Raw genomic sequence first — 18,516 nt, forward strand, 5'->3', positions numbered from 1 at the left:
ACTTAATTTAATAAATAGATTAATAGTTAGTTGCAATTTAATGTATTCAAATCAGCTGTTTTTAATAGTTGCGATAGTGGGCGACCTTGCGCTTAAATTGATATCGATGGCGGATAAAGCACTTGACTTGTTATCGAAACCAACACTTAAGCTTCGGCATACGGAAGCTATTCGATATATCGATGTATCGCGAGTGATTCACCCAGCCCTATCAATTATACCAAAAAAATCAGACCAGACCAGCTTATCGGGTACAGATTGATTACTTTCTTGCATCTCTAGTTTTAGTCGAAAAAATCCATTGAACCGATTTGGAAGCGGAGTGTGGTGATAGTTGTCAGTTTTGCACAATAAGAAGAATATTTGTTTAAAAGACCAAGCCAAAGCCCAAATCGCAGTGCGCTCTTTGTGGCGATAAACATGACATCTACACTAACACAACACAGTTACGCCTGAGAAATAAGTGACAAATTGGAAAAGTCGATGATAAATTCGTTTGGGAGTATATATACAAATTCTTTTCGTGTAAATGTCGATAAACATTTTTGCTTCCAAACCCAGCAATCATACCCACCTTTACCTATTTCGCGATTCCAATTCCGATTTCAATAAATTTCGCTACATCGCCATTATAAACCGAAGAAGCAAGAAAGGTTATTGTGGTGGTACATACAATATATCGGGTTAATCGTGTGGGAGAATGAGTAACTCATGAGTGCTCTCCAATAACGATTTCTGTTTGCGATTTTCCCAGCTCCCCCACGACTTACGCATATTTGTTATTAACCACCACCCCACCGCCCCACACAAATTTTGTCAATTTTTTTTGGTTGTGTTATCTATTACAAACGAAAAGAAAAGTGATGGAACGCATGAGAGTATTTATAATGCAGTAATTGTATTTTGCAGAGGAGTGTGTGCAGTGAAGAAGAGCCAGCGATTAAAGGAAACACAGCAAGAGAAAAACAAGAGCCGCGGAGCTGAGCAGCAAAAACACAAACATCCGGACGAGTTGGGATCGCAGTTCGATCTGATCTGATCTGATATCTAATCTAATCTAATTGTGTGGCAAATCGGACCTCGCCGCAATGGATAGTTTAATAACAATTGTTAACAAGCTGCAAGATGCGTTCACATCGCTCGGCGTCCACATGCAACTGGATCTGCCGCAGATCGCGGTGGTCGGTGGCCAATCAGCTGGCAAGAGTTCCGTCTTGGAGAACTTCGTGGGCAAGTGAGTATCCCACCCAACGCCTTATCAGCATATTTCCCTCTCATATGGGATCGTACTATCATACCATATCACCCTATCAGCAACCCGAATATCTAGCCTACATATATGGTGATTGATAATGGACCTGAAGGCGCCTTTGGCCTGCAGCGCGAATCGATTTTTCTGCACGCCAGTGCTCAGCGAAAAGTAGCACTATTATTTCAAATATTTCGTGGAATGCCCAATTAAACGTTACTGGAAAACTATGACTAATCGCTGATAGCACTCGCTTTTAGCCATTGTTTTTTTTTTTGGTTGTTTATTAACAATCAATAATTGCTGTCTGCGAAACAAGTGTACACTTGCTCATAATGACCAAACCATATCAGTGGTCTTAACTTAATTATGATGATAAGAATTTTATCTTCCACCTGCACAAAGCTGTTGAAAATCCAAAAGCAACGCAGCTCGACAAACTATATTCACAAAATGTATTGAAGAACACCTAAATACGTATTTTGAAATCTAAATTGTATGTATCAATGCGATTTCTTGTGTTTGTATCTATAAGCCTGCGCTGTCTCTCATTTTTCTTTGTTAGTGTCCACTCTAAATACAAACATATAACGAAAACAATGGCTTACGCCCCAAAAAAATGCAGATAAGACCAATGATAGTATGTCGCCGATTTAAGTTTTCCCCCCACTCCCACCAACGATTTGTAGAGTAACTCACATTCTATATGTTTACTTTCGAATAATTTTGAAAAAGTTTGACCTCCTTTAGGGTCGATTTACTTATTTTCCATGCCTTGCTTGCTAATGAGGGGGCTGCGCTGAAAAAGAACATTAATCAATATGCTCATTCATGTATTTACAAACTGCATTAAACCATGTAAAGTTTGTGCTTACATAAGTCCACTATGTTCAAAATAGTCCAGATAGAATTCGCATGCGCCGTGCTTTATATGTATGTATGTATGTATGTATGTATGTGTGTCAATTAGGGTGGTTCCACCGCCCCCCGCCCACCTGACACCACTGAGCCGTCGGCGGAAGCGAAAGAGGCAGCCCACCCACGGCCAGCAGGCCAAAGTCTTAATGTCAATGGAAAACGAAGGCTTCTATTAACTGGGCAGTGCGAACAGGATGTAGGTGACCAGAGTGGTCAGAATGACCATTTCCCCCATTCAATTTATTAGCCAACCTAACCAATAGCTTTTTTTTAATTACTCCGAGGTATTAAACAATGCCCAACACCCTTCATAAATGTTTACACAACACTCTTGTCCTCAACTGGGATTGTTAAACACTAGCTGCAAGGCATAAGTTGAATTACCATTAAGTTTGTAGTACTGGCAACTCAAATACTCATTATTCAGTGCAATTTCAAAATGGATTGATTCCTTCTACATACTTCTTAAGCCCACAATCCGAAAACCAAAGTACATACTTCTATAATTCCATTATTAACTACAAAACGTTTCCCCATTTTACAGAGATTTCTTGCCGCGTGGCTCTGGCATCGTGACTCGCAGACCACTAATCTTGCAACTTATCAATGGAGTTACCGGTAAGCTGAACATTTGATATGATCAAGGAGAAGCTATCTTCTAATGCACATTTGCTATTTATTGCAGAATATGGAGAGTTCCTTCACATTAAAGGCAAGAAGTTTTCCAGCTTCGATGAGATCAGAAAAGAAATCGAAGATGAAACGGATCGTGTGACCGGTAGTAACAAAGGCATTTCAAACATTCCAATTAATTTGCGCGTCTACTCGCCGCACGTACTCAATTTAACCCTGATCGATTTGCCCGGCCTGACAAAGGTGGCCATTGGCGATCAGCCGGTGGATATTGAGCAGCAAATTAAGCAGATGATATTCCAATTTATTCGCAAAGAGACTTGTTTAATTCTGGCTGTGACCCCGGCCAATACCGATCTGGCCAATTCGGATGCCCTCAAGCTGGCCAAGGAGGTGGATCCACAGGGTGTGCGAACCATTGGCGTTATAACCAAGCTGGATCTGATGGACGAGGGCACCGATGCGCGCGACATTCTGGAGAATAAGCTGCTGCCGCTGCGACGTGGCTACATTGGCGTGGTGAATAGATCCCAGAAGGATATCGAGGGTCGCAAGGATATCCACCAGGCGTTGGCCGCCGAACGCAAGTTCTTCTTGAGCCATCCCTCCTATCGGCACATGGCCGACCGTCTCGGCACCCCCTACTTGCAGCGCGTGCTCAACCAACAACTAACCAACCACATCAGGGACACGTTACCTGGCCTGCGGGATAAGTTGCAGAAGCAGATGCTCACTTTGGAGAAGGAGGTGGAGGAGTTCAAGCACTTTCAGCCAGGCGATGCCAGCATCAAAACAAAAGCTATGCTCCAGTAAGTTAAAAAAAAGGGGATTCCCATTTGTAACGATTGATTAAAATGGTGTATTTACATTCCTGCAGAATGATTCAGCAGCTGCAATCAGACTTTGAGCGAACTATTGAGGGCAGCGGCTCAGCTTTGGTGAACACAAACGAGCTCTCAGGTGGCGCCAAGATCAATCGCATTTTCCATGAACGGTAGGTGTTTGTGGTGCATTTAAAAATAAAAAACTCTACCTTATGATAACATCTCGTTGCTTCAGTCTGCGCTTTGAGATCGTTAAGATGGCTTGTGATGAAAAGGAACTGCGACGAGAGATCTCATTTGCAATTCGAAATATCCATGGTATTCGCGTTGGCCTCTTCACACCCGACATGGCGTTCGAGGCGATTGTCAAGCGGCAGATAGCGCTGCTCAAGGAGCCGGTTATCAAGTGTGTCGATCTAGTCGTACAGGAACTTTCTGTGGTCGTGCGCATGTGCACAGCTAAAGTAAGTTGGCTAATTTGCTGCCCCAAGCTAAGCACCAAGTTTATATTGTTTCATCTTTGAACAGATGAGTCGATACCCACGTCTGCGTGAGGAGACCGAACGTATTATCACAACACATGTGCGCCAACGCGAGCACAGCTGCAAGGAACAGATCCTGCTGCTCATTGACTTTGAGCTGGCCTACATGAACACCAACCATGAGGACTTCATTGGCTTCGCCAAGTGCGTATTTGGTCATTTGGATGGAGCGTAGGGAAAACTAAATCTTGCTCTCATTATAGCGCTCAAAACAAATCAGAGAATGCCAACAAAACTGGCACTCGTCAGCTGGGCAACCAAGTCATTCGCAAGGGTCACATGGTCATCCAGAACCTTGGCATCATGAAAGGTATGCACGTTCACCCTATGACACTCTCAATCAACGTGCTATAACATTGATTGTGGGGGGCAGTATCCTTGTAAATGGTGACAGAATGCTTTGTTAGAAATTTAGTTTTCAACGTTTCCGAAATGGAAGATGAAGTGCGTTAAGACTGGTCACCGCTTGGTGGCTTGGTGGTGGACATTTTTAACCTCTTATAATTTGTATTTTTTATGTGAATATTGTCTTTGTCATTGAAAGATATAAAATTAGGACGATCTGGACCGCTAAACGTACGATTTTTCAGTCCTTCTGCAGGTACTATCATGTTTTCTGTTGCTTTTGCTTTGCGTTCTTTGGATAATTAATTAGAACACGCCACTCTTTTGCATGTTTTACTTTCAATCATTCTTGAATCACTCGAATCGAACACGATTGCTGACCTTCCATAGGCGCGCCGAGCATCCTTCATGTGAAGGATACGTAGGTACAAAATCCAGCTTAGCTAACAAAATTGAAGATGATTACTTCTTGATGAGGTGAAGAAGTTGTTTACGAGCGTTGCATCTACTGACCCAAAAACTGTTTCGTTTCTTTGATTAGGGCTTTCATGGATACGTATTGATTTTCGCATGTGTGTCTTGCAGGTGGATCGCGTCCGTATTGGTTTGTGCTGACATCCGAGAGTATCTCCTGGTATAAGGACGAGGATGAGAAGGAGAAGAAGTTTATGCTGCCGTTGGATGGTTTAAAATTGCGTGATATTGAACAGGGATTTATGTCAATGTCTAGACGTGTTACATTTGCTTTATTTAGTCCCGATGGACGTAATGTTTATAAGGTTAGTAATTTTTGTTAACATACAAAAAAATGAATTTTAAATGATTTCAGAAAACAAAACCAGAGAAAAACTTTTAAATCAAAATAACTAAACAAACAAACAAAAGCAATTTTTGAAGATATTTTTACGCAAAATATTTCAAATCTTCATTATATAACCCCAATTTGAATCCTTTGGTTAAAATAGTCGGGCAAGAGATCAATTAATTATTTTTTTGTATAATATAAAAATTACTATGTTTTTATCAACATTTAAGTCGAATTGAAGGAAAAGGAGCTTGCCGCGTCGTAAACTCCTTTTGCCTTTTGATTTCGTGATGTGCTATTAGCTTAAGAAGTTCACGGCTCTATTTGATTCACAATGAATCGCGCAAAAAGTAGTCATCCATCCATTATCTAACCTCTCGATTGTATTAAAAGCTATTGATACTTTCCACAAACTTTGTTTCGTCCCAGCACGGAATCGTTGTGACATCAAAATAATTTTCAAATCGATATTGCACTCTCAAAAACGTAGTGATCGATAACGATTTTTGAAATACAACCTTGTTCGCAGCCAGAATAAAGCTCATGATATAATCTTGTGATTTATACTGGTTGTACAAGGTTAGGAGAAGTGACTTTCCCCGATTTCCATTAAAACTGCTTTATTCTCTGTGTAGTTCTTTAAAAGCTTTCAACTTTTTGGCCAAAAAAACGAGTTTTCCGATAGAATTAACAGCATGAAGAGCTAGTTCTTAGTGAATGCAATGGGCTTCAGCTATACATAACTATCTATTTCCTTCCTTTTCGGGACTTTTAGGATGCTGTTTCCTTCCAACTCATTGTAAACCAGCCGACCTTTCATCCAGCATCCCTCATTTATGCCAGAAACTTCCTTCCTGCCTCTGAATACTATGCTAGGCTATTTTACACTAAACTTAACAACTCAACAAACAATTTTGCTTAGTGTAATGTCTAACCACTTAAAACATCACTTAATACACAGATTAAACGTTTATCTTTAAGGTGCCAATGGTTTTTATATTTATAAGTCACTCACTACAAGCAATACCTAAACCGTCTGAACATTTAAAAAATATGTTTTTGAGATTATGTAACGCGTTTTCAGCAAGGCATCGCTCTTCAAGGACTGCGAAATCCTGGATTCAAAAGAACTGATGGTCTGATTCAATTAAAAACTGAGAGCATCTAGGGATGTTTTAAGGCTAGTTCGCTCAATTTCCTAAGTTTTTATGAAACATAAAGCAATATAAACCAATTTTGTTGTCATTGCCCATAAAGGCGAAACAGCACTATATTAACTATTCTTGCTTTTTTAAAGGCTACACTGCTCTACAACGGCTTTCGAAAAGTGTGAAATCCACAATGGGTATATCTACAAAAATAACGTGATATTGCCATTTGATTTTATTAGAAGTTTTTGAGCCATTTTCAACTAATCGATAAAGCCTTTTCTCTTCTGTGAGTCCGTCCGCATTGAAAACAGGATCTGCCACATTCTCGTCCGCCTTCAAGGATCTTTGAAGAGTTAGTCTTTTATAATTCAGGACCAGCAGAGTAGGTCGAGCACATTTGGAAGTGCGTTTTTATGACAAAAAACTATGCAAATCAACAAACTTTCAGATCTGATTATCAATTGAATGTAGCGTACCATTAGGCTAAGCAAAAACATGCGCTGTTTTATCAAAAATGTTTCATTCTCTGCCTTCGAACACCCGGTATTCTAGGACTACAAACAACTGGAGCTCTCGTGCGAGACTGTTGAGGATGTGGAGTCCTGGAAAGCTTCCTTCCTGCGAGCTGGTGTCTATCCCGAAAAGCAGGAGACTCAGGAAAACGGCGATGAGGTGCGTACATAGATAGTAACCAGTAATCCTTAGAAATACCCATCAACTTGACACTAATTGGATTTAGGAAAGAAGCCCTAGACGAACTAGTGGCTCTATAGAAATATTATATTATTATAAATTCGACCTATATGACCTAAAAAGCTGATATGTTTAAGGTTGGGTTTTAGATCGCATACTTTTCGTTTAGATATTTCCACTGAAATTAAAAGCATTTCCGATTACTACATTATCTATATATTTATATATCTTTGTTTCCGCTGTTTCATTGACCAAATCAACAAAATAACTCGCAAATATCGGTGCTTTATATATGCATTCGTCATCCAGGAAGGACAAGAGGTTTGTTAATCTTTGCAACTTTTCGGAATATATATATTATTTAGTAAACTCATCAATTAAATGTCGTATAAATGTATGCGATTTTGAATACTAATAACTAATACATTATTTTAACATACTTTTGATCATTTTTCTTACGTTTAATTTTTGTTGTTTCATTTTTAAAGTCTGGTGAGGTATTTTAGCCGTTATTAGACACAAATTGTTTTTATTATTGGAAAATAGAAACTCCAAATTGTAAATTACTAACATATTGTTAATCGGCTGAGGATTTGGTAAAATTAAATAACTGCGGCTTTAAATGTCATCACATTGCAAAAAATCATACATACTTATGATTAAATTAAAGTTCTATAAAACAGAGTATTCCTTAAATGCTAGTACACCTCGAAATCTCCAGATGGTGTAACCCCTTAAATGGTTAAAGGTGCGATAAATTACCACATCACAAGCCGAGTATTACAAAATGGATATATATTTTTATATTTAAATCACTTACGATTGTGTTGAAATTGAAGAACTTTGAAGAAAGTTTTCCACTTGAATTGAATTCATATTTCTCGGCTTGTGATGCTTTTCTTTTCATCAGCCGAAGTTGTAGTTTGTCGGTCTTCCATCTTGTTTATTTAACTAACTTAGAATTACTGATTAAGATAGTCGGCTGTTCGACTATGGCATTGTTACTGGTTTCTTATAACGATTGTGGACATGTTGTTCTCTTCTATTTTACCGCCACCTACCGAACAAAAAAACGACCAATCTATCTATGAAACGCCAAAAATACACACAAAATTAATAATTTCTTCCGGTTGGTTTATTTAGCAAAAAGTATGTTGATTTCAATTGTATATATTGGGTTGATTCTTTTCCTTATTAAATTGTTGCATTTTCTCACAATATAATTATTTATTTATACCCGCTACTGCAATTACTCGTAATTATTTCCAAGATATATTCATGTCCGTATATCTGAATAATCGTTGAGACTTGGGATTCGATAAAAGCTAAGTTAGTTGGGCTTGATTTGGTTGGGGAAGTCTATATTGAAACGGGCTAAAAGTAGCGGGTATCACGTAGTCGGATATTCGGCTTTTTCGTTCCTCCTTGATTTTAATCAATTTCAAGATGACTTGTCTTCGATTTAAGTAAATTAAAGATATAGATATACGTAAGGTCTATCTATATTATGACTAATGCCAATTTTACTTAAATTTGACAGTCGTCGAGAGCATGCACTTTGAACTTTTCAAGTTAATTTGTATTATATTTTACTATTGGATTAATTTATTTCACTCAACGTTCGAAATCAATATATTCAAATGCATGCCACTCCAATTCAAAGATGAGAGTTCGAAAACGCAATCATATTTATGTAAATGTTATGAGTTATATAAGTTTCAGAAGATTGGGGCTTAGAAACTGTAACATCTGCAGTATTTTCGTTGGTTTATCATGTGTTAAAATGTTGGATTTTTAATCCCTGAAAAGTTTTAAATGCTGGCGAGGTCTTAGAATGGCCATGGTATCGGTATAGTTTTTTAGTAAATGCTCCCTATTTAGTAATTGCAATATAACCAATATTTAGAATCGAAAAAGGTGGCATCACCGAAATAGCTTTCATTTTAATTAATTTTCAAATATTTTGATAAAAGTACAAGGTCAGTGATTTCGAAATAGAATATTCAGACTGTTGAGGGGTTACGCCAGCCTAGAAAATGAAAAACTTGAAACGATTTTTTAAAATTGTCGAAAACTTTTACTTTTTGTTCCTCCGCCGGCAGCAAATTTAAAATATGCATGTTTACCTTTTCTTTTTGAAGAAGAAGAAAGCCACGCGAAATCGTTTTGGTTATGCAACTTACTTTGAGTGTGGGAAGTGGGTAATGGGTATCTTATAGTCGGACCCTCGACTGCAGCGCGTTCTTTCTCGTTTTTATGTGCACGATTCAGTTGGTTATTTTGCTTTCAAACACTTATTCGGTTGGCTATTAGGTTTTTGAATACTTATGCACTCTATAAAATTACGAACAATCATTTATGGACTATCAATATCCCACAACCCACCCCTATACGAATACTAAACAGTCGGCCAGCGAGGAGAGTTCCAGCGATCCACAGCTGGAGCGGCAGGTCGAGACCATCCGTAACCTGGTTGACTCCTACATGAAGATCGTTACGAAGACCACCCGTGACATGGTGCCCAAAGCAATTATGATGCTCATCATCAACAATGCCAAGGACTTTATCAATGGCGAGCTGCTGGCACATCTGTACGCGTCCGGCGATCAGGTAAACTAATTAGCTTCAGATAATCCAGAAGATTGTGGCAGTAACGGTAACATGACTATATCCACTTGTCTACAGTCCCAGATGATGGAGGAGTCGGCTGAATCGGCCACACGGCGAGAGGAAATGCTGCGCATGTACCGTGCTTGCAAGGATGCATTACAGATCATAGGTGAGAGCTAGCATGAGTTCCATTGAAAGCGATTGTAATACATTGTCGAAACCAATTCAAGGCGATGTATCAATGGCCACCGTGTCCTCGCCATTGCCACCGCCGGTTAAGAACGATTGGCTGCCCAGCGGCTTGGACAACCCACGTCTATCTCCTCCAAGTCCGGGTGGCGTTAGAGGAAAGCCAGGACCTCCCGCACAGGTAAAACCACTTGTTTACTCATTATTGAATGGAATTGCATATAGCAAGTTCGCTTGCAGAGCTCCTTGGGTGGACGGAACCCACCATTGCCACCATCTACAGGTCGCCCAGCGCCAGCGATTCCGAATCGCCCAGGAGGTGGGGCACCACCACTACCCGGCGGTCGTCCCGGAGGATCTCTTCCCCCACCAATGCTACCATCGTGAGTACCCTTCTATCCACCATCCTTTTCTGACTGCCAAATACACAAAGATATGTGTGGATCATTATTGAATTGGTTTTTGTATTGATTTGTACCTGATGTCATAGAAACATTTTCTAAAATCTCTGCGCTCAATAATGATCCACGTATCAGGGGTGTCACAGAAATCCTTACCAATTTGGGAAACCACGATGAGTCGAAATGGTCGCATTGCCACAGAAAAACACAACTTGTACAACTTGTGAATAATCGTAGAAAAACAAAGCTCCATAAACTTGACTGCTTAGAATAGTGTGATTTGTATTTTGTTTATTTTTTTACAAAACTGAAACTTTAAAGCTCCTTCACGTATGAATAAATGCCTTGGACTGTGATTGAATAATTGAATGAATGCATAGTGAATGAGATTATATTCATGGTAAGCAACACAAAGGGAGTAGATATAAACAAGCTTTTAAGTCATTGTAACTTGCTTATATGCCTAATTGGACCTAAAGATAATACATAAAGTCAATCGAAAGCGATTTTTGTGGCACCTCTGTGTATTTAGTTATATTTTTAAATCCATAAACGACAGTTGCGACCTCGTTTTATCTACTATGTGTTTGCTTTTTAAAAATGACTAAAGGTTAGGTTTTTGTAAATAAAATAAGTGAATCTCGAGCCAAGACGTGAGTATTCACTCTATCATTATCCAACTTGACTTCGCCTAGGTATTACATACATGCAAATGGGTATCGAAAAAGCGAAATTAACGTAGATTTGGGATTATATTCACATTATGTGTCTCACTTATGTTCTTAATGATTACTAACTAAAAACGCCAAATGTTCAAGTACTAATATCTAACTAAAATCTAAAGTCTATGTTGCTAATCAGGAATTCAATTTATTATATACAAATTTGATTTTGACTCGGATTGTTATACCCGTTACTCGTAAATTAAAAGGGTATACTAGATTCGTTGAAAAGTATGTAACAGGCAGAAGGATAACCATATAAAGTATATATATTCTTGATAAGGATCAATAGCCGAGTCGATCTGGCCATGTCCGTCTGTTCGTCCGTTTGAACACAATAATTTTGAATTTTTTTATTTCATTATTTTTTTCACAATTTCTACCAATATTCCAAAAAATATTAAAATGAGTAACGGGTATCTGATAGTCGGGTAACTCGACTATAGCATTCTCTTTTGATTTTGAATTAAAAAGTAAGAAAGAAATTATTGTCTGTGGCACTGCGAAAATGGAATTGAAGAGATTAAGAAAGTCAATCAAAAGCGATTTCTGTGAAAACCCGTTTCGAATAAATCTTCTTCGAATATGCGAGTCATTTTTTGAGGATGAGTGTTAAATTTAAGTTGAATAATAATGTGTTTGGACCAGAACTCCTGAACCAACTTAATAAAACTCTTTTGTTGTCTCTTTTTTCTCTTTCTATGTGAAACGATTAAAAACGAAAACACTATTAAAACACACTCAACTCAACACACAACACCCAACTCGAAATGATAATGAAAACATAAATATGAATACAAATAAATATCAATACAATTTGAAACCATTTAACACGAACAGGCGTCGTTAAATTGTTGTCAGCGTCGAGAGACATCTACATATGTATCTAGGGGATGAATCTGCAAAACGTAGCTTGCTGACGATTTAACCAACCACAAACAATACTTTCAACAATTGTAATTTGATATTATTCCGGCAAAATCCAGAAATTTACAAAAACAAAACAAACAACCATGAAAATGATCCCAAAATCCTAGAAATCCAGAAATCAACAACGATGGGAAATCGATACATTTGATTCGCTTGCGTATTATTGTAGTCATATATATATATATAATCTGAAGCGTTGAAACTGATATAAATTCTTAATATGTGAAAAGCAACTAGTCGAGATGCACATGATTTCTTTAATTCCATAAGATGTTTTTCGTAATGTCTACTTCCCCGTGTAGATATATATACAATATATACATATGTGTACAAATGTATGTGCATTTGTTCGTGCATGCCTAATTAATTATTATTATTATTATTTGATTAATTGAGTAATTGATGTCCCCCCCCCCCATTATCAACGGCATAAGCTCAAAAGTTATGTAAACTATTTGTATGGGCAGATGCTTAGTGACGATATTAACCAATGATCTTAATTATATAGCTAACTATTAATAAATAGCTTTCGTTAACTGCATTGTGTTGTTGTTGATGTTAAACTATAAAACCCAATTAAATTAGAAAATGTTAGGTAACGCAGCGTTGAGAACATTTCAAGTCAGTCACAAAGTATTTCCTTGAACTTAAAAAGCAAACTAACATTAATTAACAACTAAAAGCGAACTAACTAAACACTAAATTACCCCATCCATTTAACGGAAATGCACACTACATATTGGGATTCAAACTAATTAAGTAGGACTTGCTTTCGCTTATCGCTATATATCGTATTATGATTATGATTATGATTTGTTCGCCATGAATTAAATACGATTAATTTCTGTAAGAAACATGTTATTTGTATGTATGTACATATTCCCCATCCGGATGCTCGGATTTGTGGAATCATCAGCTGTCCCGTTTCCAAGAAACGATTAAGTTACAGGATTAAGTTAACGCTTATTTGTATTGTCCATTCCTCTTCGTATTTGTAGGTACATATTTGCTTAAGTTTTGTTCAGGTCAGAGGTCAAAGTACTGATTTGAATTCGATGCAGCTAGCTGCTTATTTTGATTGCGATAGTTAATATTTGCGAAATTTGCTGAGATTTTTTTCATGGTTTGTATCGATTCCCAGGAACATACAAAGAAACAAAAATTAATTTAAAACAATTTATATGTATAACCATAATTATAGCCAAGTCAAAAAGTATATTTTCTTTTAAATTGACATTAAACCGCTTTTTTGCCACAACAACCCTAAATATATCTATATACATATACACATATATATAAATATATATATATGTAAAAATATATATACGAAATACGTGTTTCCAATATTTTTATGTACAATGTATTATTTATAATGTTGATTACAAATATATAAGTCATGAAAATACTCTTGTGACTTACTCAAATGGATTGTGACGATGGAAATATGCAACAACTTAAATTACATATGACCAGTTTACGTATACACACAAATAAAGTGCATAAATAAATACATAAATTGTTCGTATTACATAAGTGTGTATTGCTTACTGGCGGGGAATAGTCGAGTCGACTCGACTACCAGCTACCTAGTGCTTCACGTTTGGTGTGTATCTCGTCGAAGTCTGTGCGAAGTAGAAGTTGGGTAGTGCTAGAGGTGATACTCAATCCAGCTTCGGATCAGATCCGAACGATTTGAATTTATATAGATTACATATACATATATGCTCCCTCAATTCAAGCACTTCACATACTTCAACAACTAAATAATACCCTTGTTCATTTTCAAAGCCGTGTGTCCGGAGCTGTCGGCGGCGCCATTGTCCAGCAATCGGGAGCCAATCGCTATGTGCCGGAGAGTATGCGTGGACAGGTGAACCAGGCGGTTGGCCAGGCAGCCATCAATGAGTTGTCCAATGCCTTCAGTTCGCGATTCAAGTAATGCCCGCGAGATTGTGAGCACAACACGCAGAGTATGCAAATTATTTACAGAAACTTAGAGAGCCAGCACGCGACCCCTCTACCCTCTACCCTCTACCCTCTCCCCTCCACCATATCATATCATTTTTATCAAAGATGTAACACCGCCCGCAAAACCCAAAAAGATGGCAATTTCATCATCCAGTTGTTTTGAAAATTCGATGAAAAAATTTTAAAGGTGTTTTTCACATGATCTTCTGGACAAATTCTACATTCAAATTTAGTGGTTTCGAATTGAGTTCATCGGCTTTACCATTTACTTTTTAAAGTATATTTAAACGTGAAATAAACAAAATTTATTTTCCAAAACGAGTATTTATGTATATGTAAAACAGTACCTAGCTTCATAGTTTTCGTTTACAGATGGTATATATACCATATATATGATATTCGAATCGCAGTGAAGGAGGCGGACGAGTGCAGGAATGCAATAAAGCCAGTATTTTTTTAAAGCTCAAATAAAACCGAAGAAATATCTAAAAGGGAAAATCGTTAATTGCAGTGTTACAATGCTTCTACATTGATGGTAAAAATCGAACTATGTACTCACTCTAAAAACTTGTATGAACTAAACTATCCTCAGAGCAATGAATTATATGCGAACAAATATTATTTAGCAACGCAATGTCCGCAAGAAATTATACAAAACCTAATCAATGATAAATATTATGTGTGTTAAGGTTATGGTCTTTAACGATTCTTGTTTATAGACGTTTGTTAATAAGAAAATAAAGAAAATTAAATTATTCGCATTGCCTTTAACTACTTGGATTCTGTTTGGTAAGCTAATGCGATTTATCTGAAAGTAAGTTATACGAAAATATACATGCATCATCATAGGCAGAAAAGAAATTGCTTTTTCCTATCATTTATTTGCCAACTAATATAATTATTATCAAATGTAACTTTAACATATTGTTTTTCTCTTTATGTTGGATGGTTTTTAAAAAAATTGCATTTAATAGTTCGTTCTTTTTTGGTTATCTGTGTAGGATTTCGAAAAGCGTATATATACAAAAAAATGTTGCTTTGCTGCTTACAATCAGTCTCGTTTTTATGTTTCATCCATTTCAAAGTTTCATGATGATTAGTTAAAACTATTTTATACAAAATATTTATGATAGCTAAAGATAAAAACCCACAGTTTGGTAAAAATAGTTGGGTACATATAAAATACATCGATTCAAATGTAAATAGTGTGATATTGGCCAATCGTACAGTGATCGGACTATTGGGATCCTATATATAATTGCAACTTAAGTCTGACATAACTATCATGTATGTATAACTATCATTTGACACCTCAAAATGTAACGTCTTGTATCTCGTTTTGAGCCTGGGCCTGCGCCTGCATCTTGCACGTGTGCGTTCGATGTGGCGCTGCGGACCCAAAGTTGTGCTGCTGCTGGTGCTGCTCCACGCACTCGGCTGGAGCTTTCGGCAGCGGCAAGGGTCTTATTGAGATTTGCGAGAGGTGCTGCGATTGATGTATTTGGAAGCGCCCCTTGTAGTATAATGCTGACATTTCCTCTGGGTCAATGTTCACTAGATATGGCTCTAGATTCCGACTGTGCTCCTTAAAGATGTCCTCCATGTGCAGCATGCAGTCCTGCACCTGAGCCTGTGCATTAGAAATCAATTGAGTGGCGCATAACAACACTGCTCCCTAGCCATACTCACTTGCTCCACGCTGGTCAGATCGGTCATAAGACTCAACAGGAAGTGTAGATTGTGTCCCGAGCGCAGATGCCACTTTAGACCGTTCATGGACGCAGCTATGCTCGATGCAGCTATGGTGCTGGCCGAGAACTTGGCAAATTTATGTTCTTCAAAGGAAGGGGGAGAGAAGTCAGTACTGAAGTTGGCCAGTTTTGTATGTGGCTTACCTTTCGCTGCCAACGATATAAATGCCTGAGCATGTCCCCGCACTTTGCCAATGTTTATGTCCGGAAAGTTTTTACTGCCTATCGGCAGGCGCATCATCAGAAGCTCAAGGAAGTCCAAGGGAGTCACAGATGAGAGGTCCCAGCCCAAGCGGCTCAGCACATACAGCTCCCATTTCTTGGGAATGAAGTAAATGATGTAGCCGCATGTCCATCGAAAGGTATTGTATTACGAGGAAGGTACTTACAATCAAATCATCCTTGTAAATGCTGTTGTCCGTGTAAACAACGAGCAGATCCACCGAAAGAGCACGACAGCTGGGTTCACGGAGCTTTGAAGCCAGTAAGAGGCAAGCTGCGGCCAAAATTTGTAGTTGGGTCTTGCGTACTGATTTGCTCGAAAGAAATCGATCCATGTAATTCAATGCCAGTAATACGACCTCTTCCTGGCAATTTTCCTCAGCACACACCTGTGAACATGTATTCAATTAATGAACGAAAAGGGTAGTGAAATATTGCAATGGGTGTGCGATAAAGACCACTAAAACAAATGCTAATCAATGAAGTATACTTATGAAATTGGGAGTCCACAGTTCTTCCACAATCACAGAAAATCAAGTTAAAATGGAAATAAATACATAAAAAATATGCATTGTTTACATTACGGATGGTTATCCTACTGCTTGGTAGGCATATTCGCTGCATATGAACTTTGATATCTCCGGAACTAGATTCTTGGAATTATTTCATTGGGTCGCAACAAATACATCTATATTGGAAACTTTTCCATCTATTTGGTAATATTTTCTAACAGACTATAAATACAGGGTATATCACAGTCGGCTAGCTTGATACGATATGAATTCTGTATCTACATTTGATTTTGATTACTCACTTCCATCATCCATTCGGCGACAATTTTGCGCATCGGTGGCGTAATATCCTTCTGGATGCTAAAGTACGTGTCGGGAATCTTGTGGTGCTTTTCCTCGACCTTGAGGAAGTTCTCCAGACAACGATCCGAGTACAATGTGGGATCCCCGATGGCAGTGTTCACGTTGTCGGTTGCGGGTGGATCGGCTGTTGTGGTCAGGCGATCGTCGAATCGTTGGCAATGTGACGTCGGTGGCTCCTGGCTGATGTAACGCGGATAACTTTGGATTGATTGGGTCGCTGTCGGTGGTGGTGGCGGCGGTGGTGGAGGCGGCGGCGGGGGCTCCAATTCTTCTGGATTTTTCGCAGCCGAGTCCACCGACGCGTATATATACACCAGCTCCTTCATATTGCACACTACGGCATTGTTTTGGGCATCGGGATGGGAATCGGATTCCGCGTCCCCCAAGGATGAACATATCGATGATTGATCCCGAATGATCGCCGGCGTGGACATTTGCTGCTGTCGTTTGTTCAGACGATATAATGATGGATCTGATTCATAGACTATGATTTCCGAGCATAAAAGATCCATTATATCGGCCATACGTTCCGTTTAAAACTATGGATTCTCTCCTCGCCTCACTCTCAAGCCATTTATGTGTGCCGATTTATCAGGAACTTTGGGTAACTCCGATATGGGAATACTGCGTACAATAGGAAATGATCGTACATAAGTACATACATACATATGTATGTTGCAACCTTTTGTTCACATTTAACTCAAGTATTTGCTCAAATATGGGCACACTGCGTATTTAGTCCTGTGTGAGCACAAGAATATAGCATATAACCCTAATGACTTGACTTATTCATATGCACATTACATGCCATTATTTACATATGTTTTCGACCTGCTCAGAAAAAACTTGTTCATCTCACATTATGTACTTATGTACATGTACATGCATGGCTATGTACGATCAGCTCGAGAACAAAAGTTTTCACTTACGCCTATTCTCGGTATTCTGGTTATGTACAAACGGCACAGCACTCCATAGAGTAATATAAATTAACTATTAAAAAAGTATACTCGAAGTTGCACACGTTTGCCACTTAACCGGCGTGGACAAAGCATTTATGTGAACCAGCTAGTTACACCTTATGGCTGAAAAAAACTAGTTCAGCATGCCGTGGTCGGAGTTATATCTCTTGCTCACTGCGATCAGGAAAACATATCGATCTTCATCGATTATAAAAGTATAGCAGTATCTTATGAAATGAAAGGCAGGCGAAACACGTAGAAAAGGGGAAACTCCTCATTTCGATTCCAACTTGTTGCTTGTAACATATGTTTTAATTAGGGTTGTTTTTAGAATATTAAAAACTTATAATCCATCAATGGATTTGATGGACCATAAAACGGTCTTACCCGTTTAATAAAAACGAAGTTCTTCTAATTGCACTACTTTTTTCGTAAATAAACTTTTTGTTGTTCGATCAACTTATAATCCGAGTTTCACATCTCTCAAGTGTTCCAATCACTTTAGCTGGGATTTGTTAAAATCAAAAATACTAAAATATGCTAGGGCGCTGCCACACTAAATTCATGTAGGGATGGTACTGCATTGTCGATCTTTCTGCATGTCATACATTCAACGATCTTGGTCCACGACAAAATGGTCAGTGATGCAAAACTCACCGGATGCACCCAACTAGGTTGTATCTTGGTTCAAAACACCCTTATTAAATTCCGTTTAAATGGCCGGAA

The 18,516-nt window shown here is 38.3% G+C and overlaps 2 protein-coding genes across 11 annotated transcripts; one reads left to right on the plus strand and one right to left on the minus strand.

The window, feature by feature from the left end:
• The first annotated feature begins 174 nt into the window (after positions 1 to 174).
• On the plus strand, positions 175 to 14,737 carry LOC6726082 (dynamin). 8 transcript variants are annotated; one of them, XM_016173992.3, is made up of 17 exons: positions 175 to 251; positions 910 to 1,234; positions 2,712 to 2,785; positions 2,853 to 3,609; positions 3,678 to 3,794; positions 3,860 to 4,088; positions 4,153 to 4,310; positions 4,370 to 4,476; positions 5,097 to 5,290; positions 7,020 to 7,139; positions 7,470 to 7,481; positions 8,304 to 8,309; positions 9,567 to 9,770; positions 9,846 to 9,939; positions 10,001 to 10,140; positions 10,200 to 10,342; positions 13,801 to 14,737. In XM_016173992.3, exons 2-17 carry the CDS (start codon positions 1,089 to 1,091, stop codon positions 13,949 to 13,951), a joined length of 2,652 nt encoding a protein of 883 aa, XP_016039525.1. In that variant the 5' UTR covers positions 175 to 251; positions 910 to 1,088; the 3' UTR covers positions 13,952 to 14,737. The 8 variants fall into 8 exon arrangements, with proteins under 8 accessions (XP_016039525.1, XP_016039521.1, XP_016039523.1 ...); XM_016173988.3 differs by having other exon boundaries at positions 222 to 336; XM_016173990.3 differs by lacking the exon at positions 175 to 251 and adding an exon at positions 261 to 525.
• A 104-nt stretch (positions 14,738 to 14,841) lies between these two features.
• Positions 14,842 to 17,932, minus strand: LOC6726083 (G1/S-specific cyclin-D1). Of its 3 annotated transcripts, none has more exons than XM_044923734.1 (6): positions 17,758 to 17,932; positions 16,768 to 17,569; positions 16,121 to 16,342; positions 15,876 to 16,050; positions 15,670 to 15,815; positions 14,842 to 15,610 (listed from the first exon to the last, which is right to left on the minus strand). In XM_044923734.1, exons 2-6 carry the CDS (start codon positions 17,350 to 17,352, stop codon positions 15,293 to 15,295), a joined length of 1,446 nt encoding a protein of 481 aa, XP_044779669.1. In that variant the 5' UTR covers positions 17,353 to 17,569; positions 17,758 to 17,932; the 3' UTR covers positions 14,842 to 15,292. The 3 variants fall into 3 exon arrangements, with proteins under 3 accessions (XP_044779669.1, XP_016039526.1, XP_002107065.1); XM_016172524.3 differs by having other exon boundaries at positions 16,768 to 17,452; positions 17,758 to 17,931; XM_002107029.4 differs by having other exon boundaries at positions 16,768 to 17,932.
• Between the last annotated feature and the right edge of the window lie 584 nt (positions 17,933 to 18,516).

Source organism: Drosophila simulans, chromosome X, assembly GCF_016746395.2.
Source record: "Drosophila simulans strain w501 chromosome X, Prin_Dsim_3.1, whole genome shotgun sequence".
NCBI classification, from domain to species: domain Eukaryota; kingdom Metazoa; phylum Arthropoda; class Insecta; order Diptera; family Drosophilidae; genus Drosophila; species Drosophila simulans.